The sequence below is a fragment of the Cherax quadricarinatus genome, chromosome 1 (assembly GCF_038502225.1).
Source record: "Cherax quadricarinatus isolate ZL_2023a chromosome 1, ASM3850222v1, whole genome shotgun sequence".
NCBI classification, from domain to species: domain Eukaryota; kingdom Metazoa; phylum Arthropoda; class Malacostraca; order Decapoda; family Parastacidae; genus Cherax; species Cherax quadricarinatus.
The window spans coordinates 91,162,440-91,182,083 of NC_091292.1; the positions used below are offsets into that span (position 1 = coordinate 91,162,440).

General features: G+C 40.2%; 1 protein-coding gene across 1 annotated transcript in view; it reads left to right on the top strand.

Moving 5' to 3' along the window:
• Positions 1-1,860: 1,860 nt before the first annotated feature.
• The window catches only part of LOC128690055 (eukaryotic translation initiation factor 2 subunit 1), a gene marked incomplete at its 5' end in the record, with an annotated part of 29,999 nt that continues 12,215 nt past the window's right edge, over positions 1,861-19,644 (top strand). The window contains 1 exon segment of the mRNA XM_053778612.2: positions 1,861-1,982. Within this exon segment, the coding sequence (XP_053634587.1) occupies positions 1,861-1,982 (122 nt within the window).

Here is a 19,644-nt window from a genome sequence, read left to right on the forward strand (position 1 = left end):
AGAAGGCGTACACTATTGTTTGGAAGGAGAATCTCCTTCCATTAGGACTTTAGGTAGCAAGTCCTTATCTGGGGTTACTTCCCTTCTTCTTTTAATGCCACTGGGAACAACTTGAGAGTCACTGGACCCCTGGCGCACAAAATATCTATCCAGAGAGGTCTTTTTCTGGCGTTTCTTTAAGATTTCCCTGAAGTGGGACACAACACTGTCATTGTACATGTTGCAGATACGGCTTGTTTCAGCTTGGTCAGGGTGATACTTTTCAACAAAACTTTGCAACTCATTCCACATTCCACACATGTCCTTAATCACTGAAGAAGGCACCTCATCCACTCCCTCTTCCTCCTCCTCTGAAGCAAGTTCCTCGGTTGTGGTCTGATGCTGTTCCAGTTGAAGCTCTTGCAGTTCGTCAGTGGTTAGCTCTTCCCTGTGGTCCTCCTCCAACTCTTCCACATCCCCATCACTCTATTTACCAAAGGGCTTGCACTAGCTTTCCTTGGGTCCATGATGGCTTATTTAGCAGTTGCAAGCACAAAAAACATTGGATTATTATGAAATGTATTGTATGAACCCGCGGAGTGATGGTCACGTGTTGGTAAACAATGGCACACTGAGCGTGAATGGCGTGGGAGACTGACTTTGTGTGCACGGTGACGGGCAGACGGGTACCAGACGGTCGCCAAAACAGGAGTTTTTTCACGAAACTCGAGGCCAAATTTTTCCAAAAAAAACTCGCCGAAGGTCGAATTTCGCGAAAGTCGAGGCTTCCGAAACTCGGGGGTCCACTGTATATATGTTTGGACCGTTTAAGGGTTAAAGATAAATAATATATACTGTATGAGATGTAAAATTTAAAATACAGTTCACTGCCATGTATACATAATATACAGTACATAAATGATTTAAATATATCAGTAGAAGTAAATTATGGTAAAAAGAATGAAATAATGATTGTACATTACATTACAGTACTATGTAAGTAGTTTACATAGCAAATGTTTGACATTATGCCCTACCCAGTATGTCGGCAATTTTCAAAGGTTGACTTGCGTGCATTTTGACTTACGATCAGTAGGTCGGAACCAAGCTGGTTGTAAGTCGAATGGTACCTGTCATAGGTTGCTAGACAGCAACCAACCAGGGAGATATTATTGTCCTGTGAAATGAGTGTAAGACAAACCTGTATTTGTTTTACATGATAGTAGGAGTGCTGGCGTCTTTTTTCTGTCTCATAAATACACAAGATAACAGGTATATCTTGCTACTTTTACTTACACTTAAGTCACATTACACATGCATGTACACATTTATGTATACACGCTCATCTGAGTTTTCTTTGATTTTTTCTTAATTCTTGTTCTTATTATTTTCCTTTCTTATCTATGGGGAAGTGTAATAAGAATCTTTCCACCATAAGCCATGTATGTTGTAAAAGTCAACTAAAATGCTGGGAGCAATGGGCTAGTAACCTCTTTTCCCATATAGCTTGCCAGAAATAAAAAATAAAACCATAGTTTATTTATACTGATGAAAACCATGTGTTTTCATAAGGCTGCATAAAACTTTTAGGTGCAAATCTAATTGAAGGGAAATAATGTCTTTCTATAAGCTTTAATATGTATACCATTATGGTCAAGAGAACTGAGTATTAATTAGGAAGAGTAATTTATTGGCTTTTGGCAGTATTACCTTGGTATTTATAGAACAAAGGATTGTAATTGGCTAGTTTGCAGAAGCCACACTCGTTGGTTGCTATTTCTGTATTCTTCAGCCGTACCTTATCTACTTATGCTCTGCATGTGTTGTACAATATAAACAGATTTATAAATATATAAAATAGCTGAACCTATCTTTTTACAGTGATGACGACACAGACTACCGAGAAGCAGGATGGGCTGCGAGCTCTAGAAGGTGCTATTGAAGAGGTTACTTCAAAGATCACTAGCTTTGGTGGAACACTCACTGTTAAAATGGCTCCAAAGGTGATATTATTATTAGTAGTATTAGGTATTCCTTGCAGTGTTTTTTCTTTAGATGAAAATGAGAATGCTCATTTTTAACAAGTTAATGACTTTTTGCCAATTTAACCCCTTCAGGGTCCAAGGCCAAAATCTGAAGTGGTGCTCCAGTGTCCAAGAAATTTTGAAAAAAAAAAAAAATTATTTTTCTTACAGAATTAAAGAGCATATTTTTGTGAAGGTAATAAGACAAAAAAAAAAATTCTGATCAGTACTTACCGAGATACAGTGCCGAGAAGTTTGTCCAAAATGACGTGGTGGCGGCAACATCGATGAATTCCACATACGCACATTACTTTATTTAGCAGTTTTTGTAGTTTTTTCTTATCCTACTAACATTTGGGGCCTGAGAGACCAATACTGTATACAATGTATATATATAAACTCACTGTATTGAACACAATAACCGCACTAAAGTTATTATCATATTATTGTTTACCACTGTTGTTTATTACAATAAACATGCACAAATCTTGTATAATACTAATGTTCTATCATATATTTACATATTTACAATCACTGGACATGGTTTTAGAACTGCTGGAGCTTGTGGAACTCCTTGAAACAAGGCACCATGCACAGAGGTACCTTACATTCCTCACACATAAACCGAGTGTCTTTGAGTCTTTGTTGCCGTCGTTTTGTTTGTGCACAGACGATGTATCTCTTCTGAGTTGAAGGAAGCTGTATTATGAAATGATCACCTTCCCTCAAACCCTTAGGTATATCCTGAGGAATTCGAGGACCTTGTTGTATAGCAGGTGTTCTTACCTGGTACTTCATTATGAGTTGTCTGACAACAGACAAACAAAATTCACCATACGGTGGTCTGTTGCCAGTCTTCATTTGGTACATATTATATGCATTGAGCATTGAAAGGTCCATGAGATGGAAGAAAAGTTTCATGTACCACTTGTAACTTTTACGAACACAATCAACAAAACCAATCTGCATGTCACATTTGTCAACCAAGCGCATGTTTTGTGTATAATCAATCACTGTCACTGGTTTTCGAATACGTTCTTTAGTCACTCGATCAACTTTGCCACTGTCTTGCATTTCATTACAGTGAATGGTTGTCAACAATGTGACATCTCGTTTGTCATGCCACCATAATGCCATGATGTCATTGGCAGTAAACACCTGCACGTCATCACCATGAGCACCTGCGTTGAGCTTGGGCATATGTTTACGATTAGAACGCACTGTGCCACACACATCTGTCTTGTTCACTCGCAAGAAATCGCTGAGTAATGGGCTTGTGTACCAATTATCGATATATAATGTATGCCCCTTATCAAGATAAGGTACCATCATGCTTCTCACTACATCACCTGAAATACCAAATAACATCTTGGTATCTTTCAGTGTTTTACTTCCTGTGTATACAACAATATCCAACACCAGGCCACTGTCACAGTCACAGAGTACAGTTTTATACCAAAGCGTTTCCTCTTGCTCGGTATATACTGCTTGAATGACAGCCTACCTTTGAAAAAATCAAAGACTCGTCAATTACAAGATTTTTGAATGGATAAAAATATATGCTGAACTTTTGTTTGAGATGCATAAAAACATTTCTAATCTTGTATAACCTGTCACTTCTGTCAGGCCTTGTTTTGTCAGAGAAGTGCAACATACATAACAGTAAGATAAACCTGTTCACTGGGATGATTTCACTGAAGACTGGGGTAGAAATTAGCCGATCTGTGGACCAGTATGCTTTTATATTATGCTTATAGACATGAGGCATAAGCATTATTGCTGCAAAAAGCAAATACATTTCTGCAACCGTCATCTCTTTCCACCGGTGTAGTCTTGACTGTGGTGATATGATCGCATTTGCCATGGTGTACTCAAAATACTTACTTTCCCTGACAATAGTTTCCATCAATGGCTGATCAAAGAATAATTCAAAGAATTCCAGTTCATTGGCTGTGGTTCCAAGGGGACAAGTAGGTAGAATTCCACTTTGAGAGTCATCAAAGTGGTGGGGCTTGGGAACAAAATAGGGATTTTGCTGCCAATCCCAGATACGGTTTGCTGGTGGATACTGGACATCATAGGCTGGTTGTGCGGGTGGTTATGGTTGTGGTGGGCTGGTGGCTGACGCTCCGCTTTGTCCTTGAACTGAGGAGTCGGCAGCATGGGTCCCAGCCTGGGCTGGTGAGTCACGCATGGCAGTGCCACTACCATCACCACTACCACCATCTGCTGATGCCTGTGGTCTATCCATGCCAAGTGTATCCACATCATCCTCACTATCACTATCTAACCTTGGTGTAGGGCCACGGGATGTACTCCGTCCCCTGGGCACAGCATAGGGTACACTACCCGAGCGCATGCGGCGGCATACATACTGACGCTTCACTGGTGAATATGATTCCTCACTATCACTACTCGAATGATCGTCAAGAGCAATAAAATCACAATCCACGTCACTATCATCATCATTACTGAAGTCAGAGGCCTGGCCACGCGAAAATAATAGTTTTCTCTTGCGTTGAGGTACAACTGACCGTGACTGATGAGTGCCCACACCAGAGGTAGAAGGTTGAGGATCGTCAGGGTTTTCTGCACTATTATCGATATCCTGGTCATTCCTTTCGGTCACTAACTGATCAAAGCCAAAGAATTCATCTTCATTTCCACTTCCATCAGTGTCAGAACTATCAGATAGGAAGAGGAGAGTCCCAATTTTCCATGGAGTGAGAGCTGACTTGTGACGAAGCATGGTGAACAAGGGTAACTGAGCCGGCGTTCCCACAATGCTATGCGGGCGCCTAGATTTTTTGTTTATGGCGCACACCCACCACGCAGACCCATTCTCTCACATGTAGGCCTATGAGCACTTTCGCGCTAAATTTGACGGCGCTAGAATTTTGGCGTAGATCTACGGTTTGGACACTCAACGTGAAGTCGTAGGTCTACGGGACGGACCCTGAAAGGGTTAAAAGCAAATTTTTATTATCCTCTTTTGGAGCATTAATGAAATGGAAGATCTACACTAAATTTGCCTAACAAAGAGAAAATAGGGTTACATTCCAGTGACTTCAAAGTTTACCAAACAACTTAATTTTTTTAAATAGTCTACCAGGTAAAAATTAATAGTTTTTCTTGCCTTACATTGTAGCTGTCATTGCTGGACATGGAAGTGTGTGGAGAAGGGGTTGATGTAGCCTTACTGGGCTGAGGTGGATGGATGTGATACTTTTGTTGATGTTGGTGCATTGTTGTCAGTAGTTGATTATTGTCCTGGAGTGATCATGCAGTCTGTAATGCATCTCTGGTCTCTTTTATCCTACATTACTTTATACTCATCATCATCCTTTTCTAAAAAAAATTTTTAGGTCTTGGTGCAGACTAAAAACTCAAATAATTTACACAGTCAGCAGGAAAATTTCCCATAGCAACATCAACAACTTACAAACAATCACAACTCAGTCCCAGTTTATGAAGCTGATTGCATTTTTGAAAGCTTTAAAACCATCTTGCACTCAAAATACACTTATGGAAGTTCTTCTTTTTTCTCATTTACGATAGGGCTTTGTGCCTTGACTAAGTGCTAAGTGGGGGGAGGCCTTTCCTTTTCTCCTTAGTCAACACATTCAGTAACATTTCTGTCTTGCTTTTTAGTTGTACTAACCTCTTTGACATAATTTTTACTATGTCAAAATTTGCACTGCTTACTGTACAGGGTCTTATATTTTCGCCCCTTTTTCCTGCTTTTTCTCTCCCTATTTCTCTCCTTGTGTTCTATCTCCCCTCTTTCTGTCTCCCTTTTTCTCATCCTGTTTCTCCTCTCTCCCCCTCACCCTCTGTTCCATTGAGAACTACCCTTAGAGATCTACCATGAAGGTAATCACTGAGGAGACATAGCATAGAGCCTGCAATTCCCAGTGCTTGCCGTTTTGCCAAAAGGCCCTGGTGCCCCACTTGGTCAAAAGCAACAGCAATGTCCAGTGCTACCATACAACTATGGATCCCTCTAGTGACTGGTGCCATTTATTGGAGAGGTTTTACAACAGATCAGCAGCAGCAGAGTAACCTTTCCTGAAGCCATATTGATGGTCACAAAGTAGTGAGTGGTAGTCAAAACACTGTCATTTTTCTTGAAATTATTGTTTCAAGGATCTTGCCAGTGGTTGACAGGAGTGACACTGGTCTCTTGTTGCTGATTTCTGCTCAGCTCTTCTTTTTGTAAACAGGGACTACATTTGCCTCTTTCCACAGAGATGGCCATTTACACTGTACTAGTCAGTGCTGAAAGATATGAGTTAGAGGTGCTGCTAGCTGGTCTGCACATCTTCTCAGCAATCTTGGGCTTAACTTGTCTGGGCCCACAGCCTTTTCTTGGTCAAGCAATTTAAGAAGGAAATGCACCTCCTCCTGCCTTATTGTCACCACTGACAGCTTTAATCCGTAAACGTGACAGCGACATTGAGTCTTGCCACTTGCAGAAGTGTTGCTGATATACGATTTTTTCTATTTTTCTTATTATTTTATATAATTTTTATGTTCTGATAATTACAATTTATAGTAGTTCTTGTCATTTCATAACCAATCTTTGTTCTGACACTAGTACATTAGGTACTGAAATTGTACTCAAATTGTCACAAACACACTGACAGGTGGACATTTACACCTGCCTTGGCCATTTACTATTATCTTGGAATATATACAAAGTATTCATAGGTCCCAGCAATGTTTTGGGTATGCGGAAGTTCTTCTTTCAACAAGCCGGCTGTATCCCACCGAGGCAGGGTGGCACAAAAAGAAAAACAAAAGTTTCTCTTTTCAAATTTAGTAATTTAAACAGGAGAAGGGGTTACTAGCCCCTTGCTCCCAGCATTTTAGTCGCCTCTTACAACACACATGGCTTACGGAGGAAGAATTTTGTTCCACTTCCTCATGGAGATAAGAGGAAATAAACAAGAACAAGAACTAGAGAGAAAATAGCAGAAAACCCAGAGGGGTGTGTATATATATGCTTGTACATGTATGTGTAGTGTGACCTAAGTGTAAGTAGAAGTAGCAAGACGTACCTGAAATCTTGCATGTTTCTTCTTTCTTTCAACACATCGGCCGTATCCCACCAAGGCGGGGTGGCCCAAAAGGAAAAACGAAAGTTTCTCCTTTTACATTTAGTAATATATACCAGGAGAAGGGGTTACTAGCCCCTTGCTCCCGGCATTTTAGTCGCCTCTTACAACACACATGGCTTACGGAGGAAGAATTCTGTTCCACATCCCCATGGAGATAAGAGGAAATAAACAAGAACTAGAAAGAAAATAGAAGAATACCCAGAGGTGTGTGTATATATACATGTATATGCTTGTACATGTATGTGTAGTGTGACCTAAGTGCAAGTAGAAGTAGCAAGACATACCTGAAATCTTGCATGTTTATGAGACAGACAAAAGACACCAGCAATCCTACCAGCATGTAAAATAATTACAGGCTTTCATTTTACACTCGCTTGGCAGGATGGTAGTACCTCCCTGGGCGGTTGCTGTCTACCAACCTACTGCCTAGAATGTGGATTTTTTTTTTTTTTCAACACGTCAGCTATCTCCCACCGAGGCAGGGTGACAGACGGCCGACTTGTTGAAAAAAAAAATGTGGAAGTATATAATAATTATAATAATAAGACATGGAAGACATGTCCACATAGTGAGATTGATTATAGGGAGACTACTACCCAGTAAAAGAAGGTCTTGGACAGGGATGTGTAATGTCACCATGGTTGTTTAATATATTTATAGATGGGGTTGTAAAAGAATTAAATGCTAGGGTGTTTGGGAGAGGGGTGGGATTAAATTATGGGGAATCAAAAACAAAATGGGAATTGACAGTTACTTTTTGCTGATGATACTGTACTTATGGGAGATTCTAAAGAAAAATTGCAAAGGTTAGTGGATGAGTTTGGGAGTGTGTGTAAATGTAGAAAGTTGACAGTGAACATAGAAAAGAGTAAGGTGATGGGGGTATCAAATGATTTAGAAAAATTGGGTATCAAATTAGAGAGGAGTAGTATGGAAGAAGCGAATGTTTTCAGATATTTTGGAGTTGACGTGTCAGCAGATGGATTTATGAAGGATGAGGTTAATCATAGAATTAATGAAGGAAAAAAGGCGAGTGGTGTGTTGAGGTATATGTGGAGACAAAAAACGTTATCTAAGGAGGCAAAGAAGGGAATGCATGAATGTATAGTGGTGCCAACACTTTTGTGGGTGTGAAGCTTGGGTTGTAAATGCTGCAATGAGGAGACAGTTAGAGGCAGTGGAGATGTCTTATCTAAGGGCAATGTGTGGTGTAAATATCATGCAGAAAATTCAGTGTGGAAATTAGGAGAAGGTTTGGAGTTAATAAAAGTATTAGTCAGAGGGCTGAAGAGAGGTTGAGGTGGTTTGGTCATTTAGAGAGAATGGATCAAAGTAGAATGACATGCAGAGCGTATAAATCTGTAAGGGAAGGAAGGTGGGGTAGGGGTCGTCCTCGAAAAGGTTGGAGGAAGGGGGTAAAGGAGGTTTTGTGGGCTTGGACTTTCAGCAAGCGTGCGTGAGCGTGTTAGATAGGAATGAATGGTATTTGGGACCTGAGGAACTGTTGGAATGTAAGCAGGATAATATTTAGTGAAGGGATTCAGGGAAACCTGTTATTTTTATATAGCCAGGCTTGAGTCCTGGAAATGGGAAGTACAATGCCTGCACTTGGAAGGGTTTGGGATATTGGCAGTTTAGAGGGATATGTTGTGGATCTTCATGCATATATGATTCTAAACTGTTCTATTCTTAGCACCTCTGCAAAAACAGTTATTGTGTGAGGTGAAAGTGTTGAATGATGATGAAAGTATTTTCTTTTTGGGGATTTTCTCTCTTTTTGGGTCACCCTGTCTCGGTGGGAGAAGGCAAAGTTGTTAAAAAAAAAAATAATAATACATAATAATAAGTTCCCCTGAAGTATGAAAAACCAGCCTCAGTCCACCCCTGACAGTGACGTGATAAGAGGAGATAACATTAGACAAGAGCTGACATTTGATGAGCATACGCGAGGGTTCAGTGATAAGATTAGAGGTGAGATTTGATGAGCATTGGCCCTTGCTTTCTTTTCGCTGGTACACAGACATGTCTGTCTGTCTATTTGTCTGTCAAGCTCCCTGTCTATCTGTCTATCCATCTAGCTCTGTCTCAGAGAGAGCCACAAGACTGAGTCATCATGTTTACTCGTATCTTCAAGCAGAGTATATAGGACTTTGTCTGGATTTTTTTTGGGTTATCCTAGGTAATTTATACTATGTATACTTGTATTTAAGTGTACCTGTGAGACAGAGATAGACAGACACAGACAAACAAACGGAGTCAGGCCACCAGCAGCCGGCCAGCCACACAGCTGGCCAGCCATCCAGCCAGCCTGCCAGCTAGCCTGCCAGCTAGCCTGCCTGCCTGCTGAACAAGTATTACGTTCCAGAATTGTTTCTCTTTACTTAGGGCATAGGTTATAAGACATTCTGAAAGGGTGTTGCACAAATGTTGCACATGGGTTATTATAGTGGTTTTTTGATACTTCCTCAACCACTTACGGCCACATCCACCTCAAAGCCACTAAACTCGGAGTCAACATCACTTTCCTCTTAAAATGGGAGAGTTAATACTACATGAAATCAGTGAGTCCCAGGTGTTTGCTGCACTGTTTGCTTTAGTTGGCGCTTATTTGAACTGGTGCTTCCACAAGGTACTAAGAGGTCCCAGATTTTTTTAATACAGTGCACACTGAGTGTTATGACCCATCCTCTGCTGACAAGGCATCTCAGGCCAATCGTGCCATATTTGAAGGCAGGAAAAATAAAGCGTTTGGGGCACTAGCGGTAAGAACGTATATATACGTTTGGACCGTTTACAGGTTAACACAGTTCTTGCAGCTAGCCAAAGAGGGTCTCTTGCTGGATCAGGTGTCGTGTTGGGTTCGGTAGGAGATACGAGGGTTGAAGGTAAACACCTTGTTGGATGGTAACACTATATATTGTCAGACTGTGATGAGAGGTGGGAGCCCAGGCCTGCCCTGTTCTGCCTTGCTTGTGGGTGGTCCGTCAAGTGAGGAGGAGGCAGCTCGTCTCACTGACTAGTGCTGTATCCCATGACGTCATACAGTCACTCGGCCTACTAGGGATTCTATATAAAGCACATGGATGGTACTATAATGCTCATCTAATCTATGCATACAACACATGTAAAGGAGGATCAGCAACTATGCTGACAGCTCGGTCATGTTATGTATGCCGTCTCGACATACACTACTATGCTATAGGCTGAACAGGCAGGTGGCTCTGGGCTGATTCTATACAATAACAAATTCATATATAACTTAGAACTAATGGATGGTATCATACTGGATGTTAACAAAACGAGTTTTACGTAATGGGTGTTAACGTAATCACTTTTAACGTAATGCATTATGACTTATAAGAACACTTCATTGTACAATATGGGATGGAATTGATCAATCGATCTGTATTCATGCACTCTACGGATTCTGAGGAAATAAATATGTATATATACAAGGTGAAATTAACAGCAAAGGCATCTGGTGCGAACAGATCATAAATTCTCAGAACTCGGAGGGAACGTGAACACAAAAATTCTGACAAACTGATCAGTTAATAACAAACAGTTGACAATTTCCTTCATCTCGGACAACTAGTTAAACAGACTCTGTACATTTAAACCCAATTCTGCGAGGGTGAGGTTTACATATGCAGAATGGTTATCATCTCTGGGAGGATCGAATTCCTCTGCAATGGCTAACACATGCCTTGACTGAGGGAGATCTGAACGAGTATCTACAAAAGATACAGCTACATGGACGATCTGAACGAGTATCTACAAAAGATACAGCTACATTCACTAGTGACTGTGGAATTACTAACTCTTCTGCTAGGAGTACTCAACTCGACTTCGATACAGTAATTCTTGGCTCATTACAAAGTCACTAATGGGTGCTGGTGGCTACACAGTCAGAATAAGATCTTCCTGGAGCAGGAATCGAATCACCAGAACACAAGGGATCGGTTCTTTCTTACTGGAGGAATGAACAAACTCAGTGGAGTGGATGACTCCCCGGTCGAAAAAAATAACACTGTAACACGCAATATGAGCAAGGGAGAAGGAATCTACTATCTCTCACTGCAAGCACAGGGGAAAAGAAATGAACACGATCAACAATTCTGATATTCAATCTGAGTCGCACACAGTGACACGAGGTATCAACTACAAACTTCACTTACAAACGTTAACAACATGTGAAAGTTACTCGAGAAATAACTTCTTACATTGTACGAATTACTGTCAACTAGGATGGGGTCACAATCTGGAACACAAGGGACAACAACAACACTCAAGTGAGCACACTAGCCACAGAAACGTCTTTCTGCAATGGCTTGTGGCATCAGCAAGAGATGGCATAACTCGTTGCAAGTAAAGTTCTTCTCAAAGCGTCCCCTGGGAAGGAACGAGTACTTGAACAAGTCGCCATCGCAAGGATAGTAGTCTCAGCACTATCCTGCGTGCACGATATTGTGGCTGGAGTCCAGACAGGAGTGACAGTATTACTAGTGCCTGACCGCTCGGCTACGTTAATAAGTAATGAACGAATCTATAGAAGCTTAATCTGAACTTCACATTTCGCGGCACTTTAACAAATCTCAGATACAAACTGTGAGAACAAACACATTGCTCAGGGGCTAGGTATTGTATTACAGACAGTAAGGGAATACTGGTACTGTGGACTGATTCATATTGACTTTGACTGGCATGATACACTAAGTGAACATTCAAAAGTGACTGGGACATGTTCTCAGGGAACTTACTCAAGGGCATAAAGGCAAGAAAAATAGAGAGAATGACACAATAAGCTTAAATGGGAAGAAAATGCTTAACTATTCTGCATAAGTAATTAGAAATTGACAGGACACACAGAAAGCAAGGAAACTCACACAAGAAAATACTCAACTGAATAAACAACACTTTGAAAATCAAGAGAACTTGTACTTTACTCAAATCTAATTTGCTCAAATTTTACTTTAAATTGGATTAATGGCACAGTGAGTTGTCTTTACTCTCAATGCAATAGGGAAATTCAACAATAATATGATGAATCAATCAAAAAAATGTTAAAATGGACTCAATAAATCTTGTGCACAATTAAGAAAAACTGAGCAAAACAATTCACTAAAATGAGAATAAAATGGCACACAAAGAATAAAATATTATGCACAGGACAGAGCATAAGAAACTGCACTGAAATAAACTGTAGCAATACTGCAAATAACAATTGCTAATCAAAATTATTGCACAACACTACTTAAAATTTCTGAAAGAAAAATTTTTAATGACAACACAATATTTGCACAAGAATTATTGCAAAATGAGTCAATGTGCAATAATAAAAAAAATTACACACACAAGAAAACACTGTTTACAAGAAAAGAAAATATTATCAAGGAATGAACTGAGTGAACACTTTAACTCTTAATTGCAGCTTAAGCAACACTTACTGAAAAAGCAAAAGAACAATTTACTTTAAATGAACAACTTAAAAATTGCACTAAGAGTGAATTTGTTCAATGAAACATGAAAAATATTAGGTGCAAAAACACAGAACAAAAGGTTTGAACACTTAGTGATGCAGAACACAACACATCAACATAAACACAATACTAGAATTTTCTTGCTATGAAATTTGATGTGTGAAAACTTTGGAAAAAAAATACTTTTCTTGCTTGAACAAAACAATGGCACTATTGTCTGTGGAGATGAGACAAATTAGACACTGGCTAAATGAAAAGAATTAGCACAAAAATGTTCAACACACAGAGAAAACAAAACAAGAATACACAAATACTGGGAGGAAAATATAACTGAGACAACACTGAGTTGTGATGAAGAATACAAGGTAATAAATTACTGAATTACTTCACTGCAATACTTTGAACACAAGGTGATTGTGAAGTGGAAACACAAATTCTATACTGCTTATATGTTGCACACACAACAGGAAAAACACTAAGGTACTTACTTTTTTTTTTTTTTTTTTTTTTTGTTTTTCTTTTTTTTTTTTTTATTTTTTTTTTTTTTTTTTTTTTTCTTCCAACAAGTCGGCCGTCTCCCACCGAGGCAGGGTGACCCAAAAAAAAAGAAAGAAAATCCCCAAAAAGAAAATACTTTCATCATCATTCAACACTTTCACCACACTCGCACATTATCACTGTTTTTGCAGAGGTGCTCAGAATACAACAGTCTAGAAGCATACACATATAAAGATACACAACATATCCCTCCAAACTGCCAATATCCCAAACCCCTCCTTTAAAGTGCAGGCATTGTACTTCCCATTTCCAGGACTCAAGTCCGACTATATGAAAATAACCGGTTTCCCTGAATCCCTTCACTAAATATTACCCTGCTCACACTCCAACAGATCGTCAGGTCCCAAGTACCATTCGTCTCCATTCACTCCTATCTAACACGCTCATGCACGCTTGCGGGAAGTCCAAGCCCCTTGCCCACAAAACCTCCTTTACCCCCTCTCTCCAACCCTTTCGAGGACGACCCCTACCCCGCCTTCCTTCCCCTATAGATTTATATGCTTTCCATGTCATTCTACTTTGATCCATTCTCTCTAAATGACCAAACCACCTCAACAACCCCTCTTCTGCCCTCTGACTAATACTTTTATTAACTCCACACCTTCTCCTAATTTCCACACTCCGAATTTTCTGCATAATATTTACACCACACATTGCCCTTAAACAGGACATCTCCACTGCCTTCAACCGTCTCCTCGCTGCTGCATTTACCACCCAAGCTTCACACCCATATAAGAGTGTTGGTACTACTATACTTTCATACATTCCCTTCTTTGCCTCCATAGATAACGTTTTTTGACTCCACATATACCTCAATGCACCACTCGCCTTTTTTCCCTCATCAATTCTATGATTAACCTCATCCTTCATAAATCCATCCGCCGACTCGTCAACTCCCAAGTATCTGAAAACATTCACTTCTTCCATACTCCTCCTCCCCAATTTGATATCCAATTTTTCTTTATCTAAATCATTTGACACCCTCATCACCTTACTCTTTTCTATGTTCACTTTCAACTTTCTACCTTTACACACATTCCCAAACTCATCCACTAACCTTTGCAATTTTTCTTTAGAATCTCCCATAAGCACAGTATCATCAGCAAAAAGTAACTGTGTCAATTCCCATTTTGAATTTGATTCCCCAAAATTTAATCCCACCCCTCTCCCAAACACCCTAGCATTTACTTCCTTTACAACCCCATCTATAAATATATTAAACAACCATGGTGACATTACACATCCCTGTCTAAGACCTACTTTTACCGGGAAGTAGTCTCCCTCTCTTCTACACACCCTAACCTGAGCCTCACTATCCTCATAAAAACTCTTTACAGCATTTAATAACTTACCACCTATTCCATATACTTGCAACATCTGCCACATTGCTCCTCTATCCACTCTATCATATGCCTTTTCTAAATCCATAAATGCAATAAAAACTTCCCTATCTTTATCTAAATACTGTTCACATATATGCTTCAATGTAAACACCTGATCTACACATCCCCTACCCACTCTGAAACCTCCTTGCTCATCCGCAATCCTACATTCTGTCTTACCTCTAATTCTTTCAATTATAACCCTACCGTACACTTTTCCTGGTATACTCAGTAAGCTTATTCCTCTATAATTTTTACAGTCTCTTTTGTCCCCTTTCCCTTTATATAAAGGGACTATACATGCTCTCCACCAATCCCTAGGTACCTTCCCCTCTTTCATACATTTATTAAACAAAAGTACCAACCACTCCAACACTATATCTCCCCTGCTTTTAACATTTCTGTCATGATCCCATCAGTTCCAGCTGCTTTACCCCCTTTCATTTTACGTAATGCCTCACGTACCTCCCCCACACTTACATTCTGCTCTTCTTCACTCCTAAAAGATGGTATACCTCCCTGACCAGTGCATGAAATTACTGCCTCTGTTTCTTCCTTAACATTTAAAAGTTCCTCAAAATATTCTCGCCATCTACCCAATACCTCCATCTCCCCATCTACTAACTCCCCTACTCTGTTTTTAACTGACAAATCCATATTTTCCCTAGGCTTTCTTAACTTGTTTAACTCACTCCAAAATTTTTTCTTATTTTCATTAAAATTTCTTGACAGTGCCTCTCCCACTCTATCATCTGCTCTCCTTTTGCACTCTCTCACCACTCTCTTTACCTTTCTTTTACTCTCCATATACTCTGCTCTTCTTATAACACTTCTGCTTTGTAAAAACCTCTCATAAGCTACCTTTTTCTCTTTTATCACACCCTTTACTTCATCATTCCACCAATCACTCCTCTTTCCTCCTGCCCCCACCCTCCTATAACCACAAACTTTTGCCCCACATTCTAATACTACATTTTTAAAACTATTCCAACCCTCTTCAACCCCCCCACTACTCATCTTTGCACTAGCCCACCTTTCTGCCAATAGTCGCTTATATCTCACCCGAACTTCCTCCTCCCTTAGTTTATACACTTTCACCTCCCTCTTACTTGTTGTTGCCACCTTCCTCTTTTCCCATCTACCTCTTACTCTAACTGTAGCTACAACTAAATAATGATCCGATATATCAGTTGCCCCTCTATAAACATGTACATCCTGGAGCCTACCCATCAACCTTTTATCCACCAATACATAATCTAATAAACTACTTTCATTACGTGCTACATCATACCTTGTATATTTATTTATCCTCTTTTTCATAAAATATGTATTACTTATTACCAAATTTCTTTCTACACATAGCTCAATTAAAGGCTCCCCATTTACATTTACCCCTGGCACCCCAAATTTACCTACTACTCCCTCCATAACATTTTTACCCACTTTAGCATTGAAATCCCCAACCACCATTACTCTCACACTTGATTCAAAACTCCCCATGCATTCACTCAACATTTCCCAAAATCTCTCTCTCTCCTCTACACTTCTCTCTTCTCCAGGTGCATACACGCTTATTATAACCCACTTTTCACATCCAATCTTTATTTTACTCCACATAATCCTTGAATTAATACATTTATAGTCCCTCTTTTCCTGCCATAGCTTATCCTTCAACATTATTGCTACTCCTTCTTTAGCTCTAACTCTATTTGAAACCCCTGACCTAATCCCATTTATTCCTCTCCACTGAAACTCTCCCACCCCCTTCAGCTTTGTTTCACTTAAAGCCAGGACATCCAGCTTCTTCTCATTCATAACATCCACAATCATCTCTTTCTTATCATCTGCACAACATCCACACACATTCAGACTTCCCACTTTGACAGTTTTCTTCTTCTTATTCTTTTTAGTAATCTTTACAGGAAAAGGGGTTACTAGCCCATTGTTCCCGGCATTTTAGTTGACTTTTACAACACGCATGGCTTACGGAGGAAAGATTCTTATTCCACTTCCCCATGGATATAAAAGGAAAAGTAATAAGACCAAGAACTATTAAGATAAAATCAAAGAAAACTCAGATGAGTGTGTATAAATAAATGTGTACATGTATGTGTAGTGTGACCTAAGTGTAAGTAGAAGTAGCAAGACATGCCTGTAATCTTGCATATTTATGAGACAGACAAAAGACATCAGCAATCCTACCATCATGTAAAACAATCACAGGCTTTCGTTTTACACTCACTTGGCAGGACGGTAGTACCTCCCTGGGTGGTTGCTGTCTACCAACCTACTACCTATACTTACTTCAAGTATATAAAAAAAGAAGCACAACACAACAGACATAAGATAATGCACGGAAATTAACACTGAATTAAGAAGATAAAAAGAATTATTGCAAACAGTATATAATAAACACTGAGTCTAATCAAGAGTCACTGAATGTCACAAGAAATCACTGGAAACACAAAAAAGAAATGTCTCAACACTCACAAATGTCTCTATGAAAAATATTATCATCACTGTAGTGACTTGGTGAAGAATGAGGTGGAAGGGTCGAGGAAGGTGGTGGATGTTTATGTCCTCTCGTGGCTGGCTACTGTCCACACCTGATCGTAGAATTGCGCTTACATCAACGATAGACTTCACACAGGAGGCTTTCAACGGTGGCGCAAAACACACTCTAGCTCTTGACCCCCTATGTGGTCCTTAAAATATGGTACTAGTACCCGTAGTAAGACTACAAACAGTGGTAGTGGTTGGGTGAGTGGGTTGGAGCAGGGCTGAGGCCGGGCAGTGGTGAGATACACGTGGTGAGTGGGCCTATGGGATGAACGGCGTAAGCCTCACTGGGGACAACCTGACTGGCGCGAAAATAATTCTAAGCCAGCTGGCTTAAAACAGGCCCACAAAATGCCACAACACCACAGGGATGAAAAAGCACTCAGAATGGCTTGGAGCTTGAGCACAAAGCGATGAGGAAGACTGTACCCACGTGGCTTGCTTGAGTACTGGGGTAAGACACCCGGGTTAGTTGCTGGCTGGCTTATCTTAACCCTTCACACAGAATAGCTTGTTAACTTCTCATAATGAGCACAGCAAGGGTGGAAAACTGGCCTGGCAGGCAAAGGTTGGATGGTATCAGGCTTGGGCTGACTGGGTTGCTCTGACTCCCCCACCACAGACTGTCTTACTGGCTTACTTTGCAAACTCGGGTCAACCCCTCAGGAGTGATGCAAATAAGCAGATAAACACTAATACAAAGAGACTGACCAGTGAATAATGTAGTGGCTGGTAGACGCTTGATTGAGGTAGCTGGCTTGGCTAGGTCGGCCTACTGGCGACATGAAATGGCCGTCTTGCTGGTCGAAAGAAATCTCCATACATCGGCGTAATTATCAATTTTACGCCCACACTGCTGTCACCAATTTGTCGTGTTGGGTTCGGTAGGAGATACGAGGGTTGAAGGTAAACGCCTTGTTGGATGTTAACACTATATATTGTCAGACTGTGATGAGAGGTGGAAGCCCAGGCCTGCCCTGTTCTGCCTTGCTTGTGGGTGGTCCGTCGAGTGAGGAGGAGGCAGCTTGTCTCACTGACTCGTGCTGTATCCCGTGACGTCATACAGTCACTCGGCCTACTAGGGATCTTCTATATAAAGCACATGGATGGTACTATAATGCTCATCTAATCTATGCATACAACACATGTAGAGGATCAGCAACTATGCTGACACAGTAACTTGCATTTTGGTAGCAAAGTGTTCAGCAAAGAGGTCCGCTTTCCCTTGAATACTAGTAAAGGTGGTCCCATCCTGTCGATTTAGAGGTGGAATGAGTTCATCAGGCAGATAACCTTGTCTGTCCTTGACCAGGGACCACCAGGTTTTGGGGACTACTCTTCCTGATGCTAGCTTTCTTTTTGTGTTCACCTCCCATTTAGTGATGACCCACTTTTGAACTTCACCCATATGCCTACAGGCTTGCCTGTGCAAGTTCCTGTTGTAGGTAGTAGGATGTCTCATACCTTTGCCATGCCTTGTACTTAACCCTTTGAGGGTTTCGGACGTACTAGTACGGCTTACGACCCAGGGTTTTTGATGTACTAGTACGCCTAAATTCTAGCACCCTCAAATCTAGTGGGAGAAAGCTGGTAGGCCTCCATATGAAAGAATTGGTCTATGCGGTCAGTGTGCACGGTATAAAAAAAATCCTGCAGCACACAGTGCATAATGAGAAAAAAAAAACTTTGACCGTTTTTTTTGGAATAAAACAGCGACATTGCACTGTATTTTCGTATGGTATTTATTGTTGTATTCTAGTTTTCTTGGTCTCATTTTATAGAATGGAAGGCATATCATTTTGACTGGTTTTACAATGAAAAGTACCTTGAAATTGAGCTCAAAGTAGCAGAAATGTTCGATTTTTACCAAAGTTCAAAAGTAAACAAATCATGCCAAGCGTTCAATACACGTCAACTGGTGAGTCTAATATTCTTTTGCAAGTGCGCCAATATGGTTCATACCATTTTTTACACTAATGCAGTAGTCTGCATAACAGTAAATCTTCTATTTTTTGTGAGAATAAAAATTCAAAGTGGAAAGCAAAAGAATGTAAGAGGGGCCTTGAGACGTGGCTAATGAACAGAGGAAATGTCATTTTAGTGCCAGGAATGTATTTCTTGTTTGTTCTGGACCCTATTCGGAAATTGGCATCTTTTGAAATTTGTGTGAAATTGGTAAAATTGCTAAATTCTGACCACTGTACTGGATAGTTGAAATTAGTAAATGGGTGGTTTCTTGCACTCGTTCAATAGAAAAAATGGATTTCTAGCGAAATATTCATGTTTTTTGTCGACTAATACAGTGGAACTGGCCGAAAATGGGGCTCAAAGTGGGCAAAATCGCCGATCCGTAAACATCGCCGAGACCGCTAACTTTGCGAGAGCATAATTCCGTAAGTTTTCCATCAAATTTCATATTTTTGGTGTCATTATGATTGGGAAAAGATTCTCTATCTTTTCATTAGAAAAAATTATTTTTTTTTCTTTTTAAATTTGGCCGACCCTGAGAACGAGTCACGGAGAGGGCCTGTCAGCCCTCAGA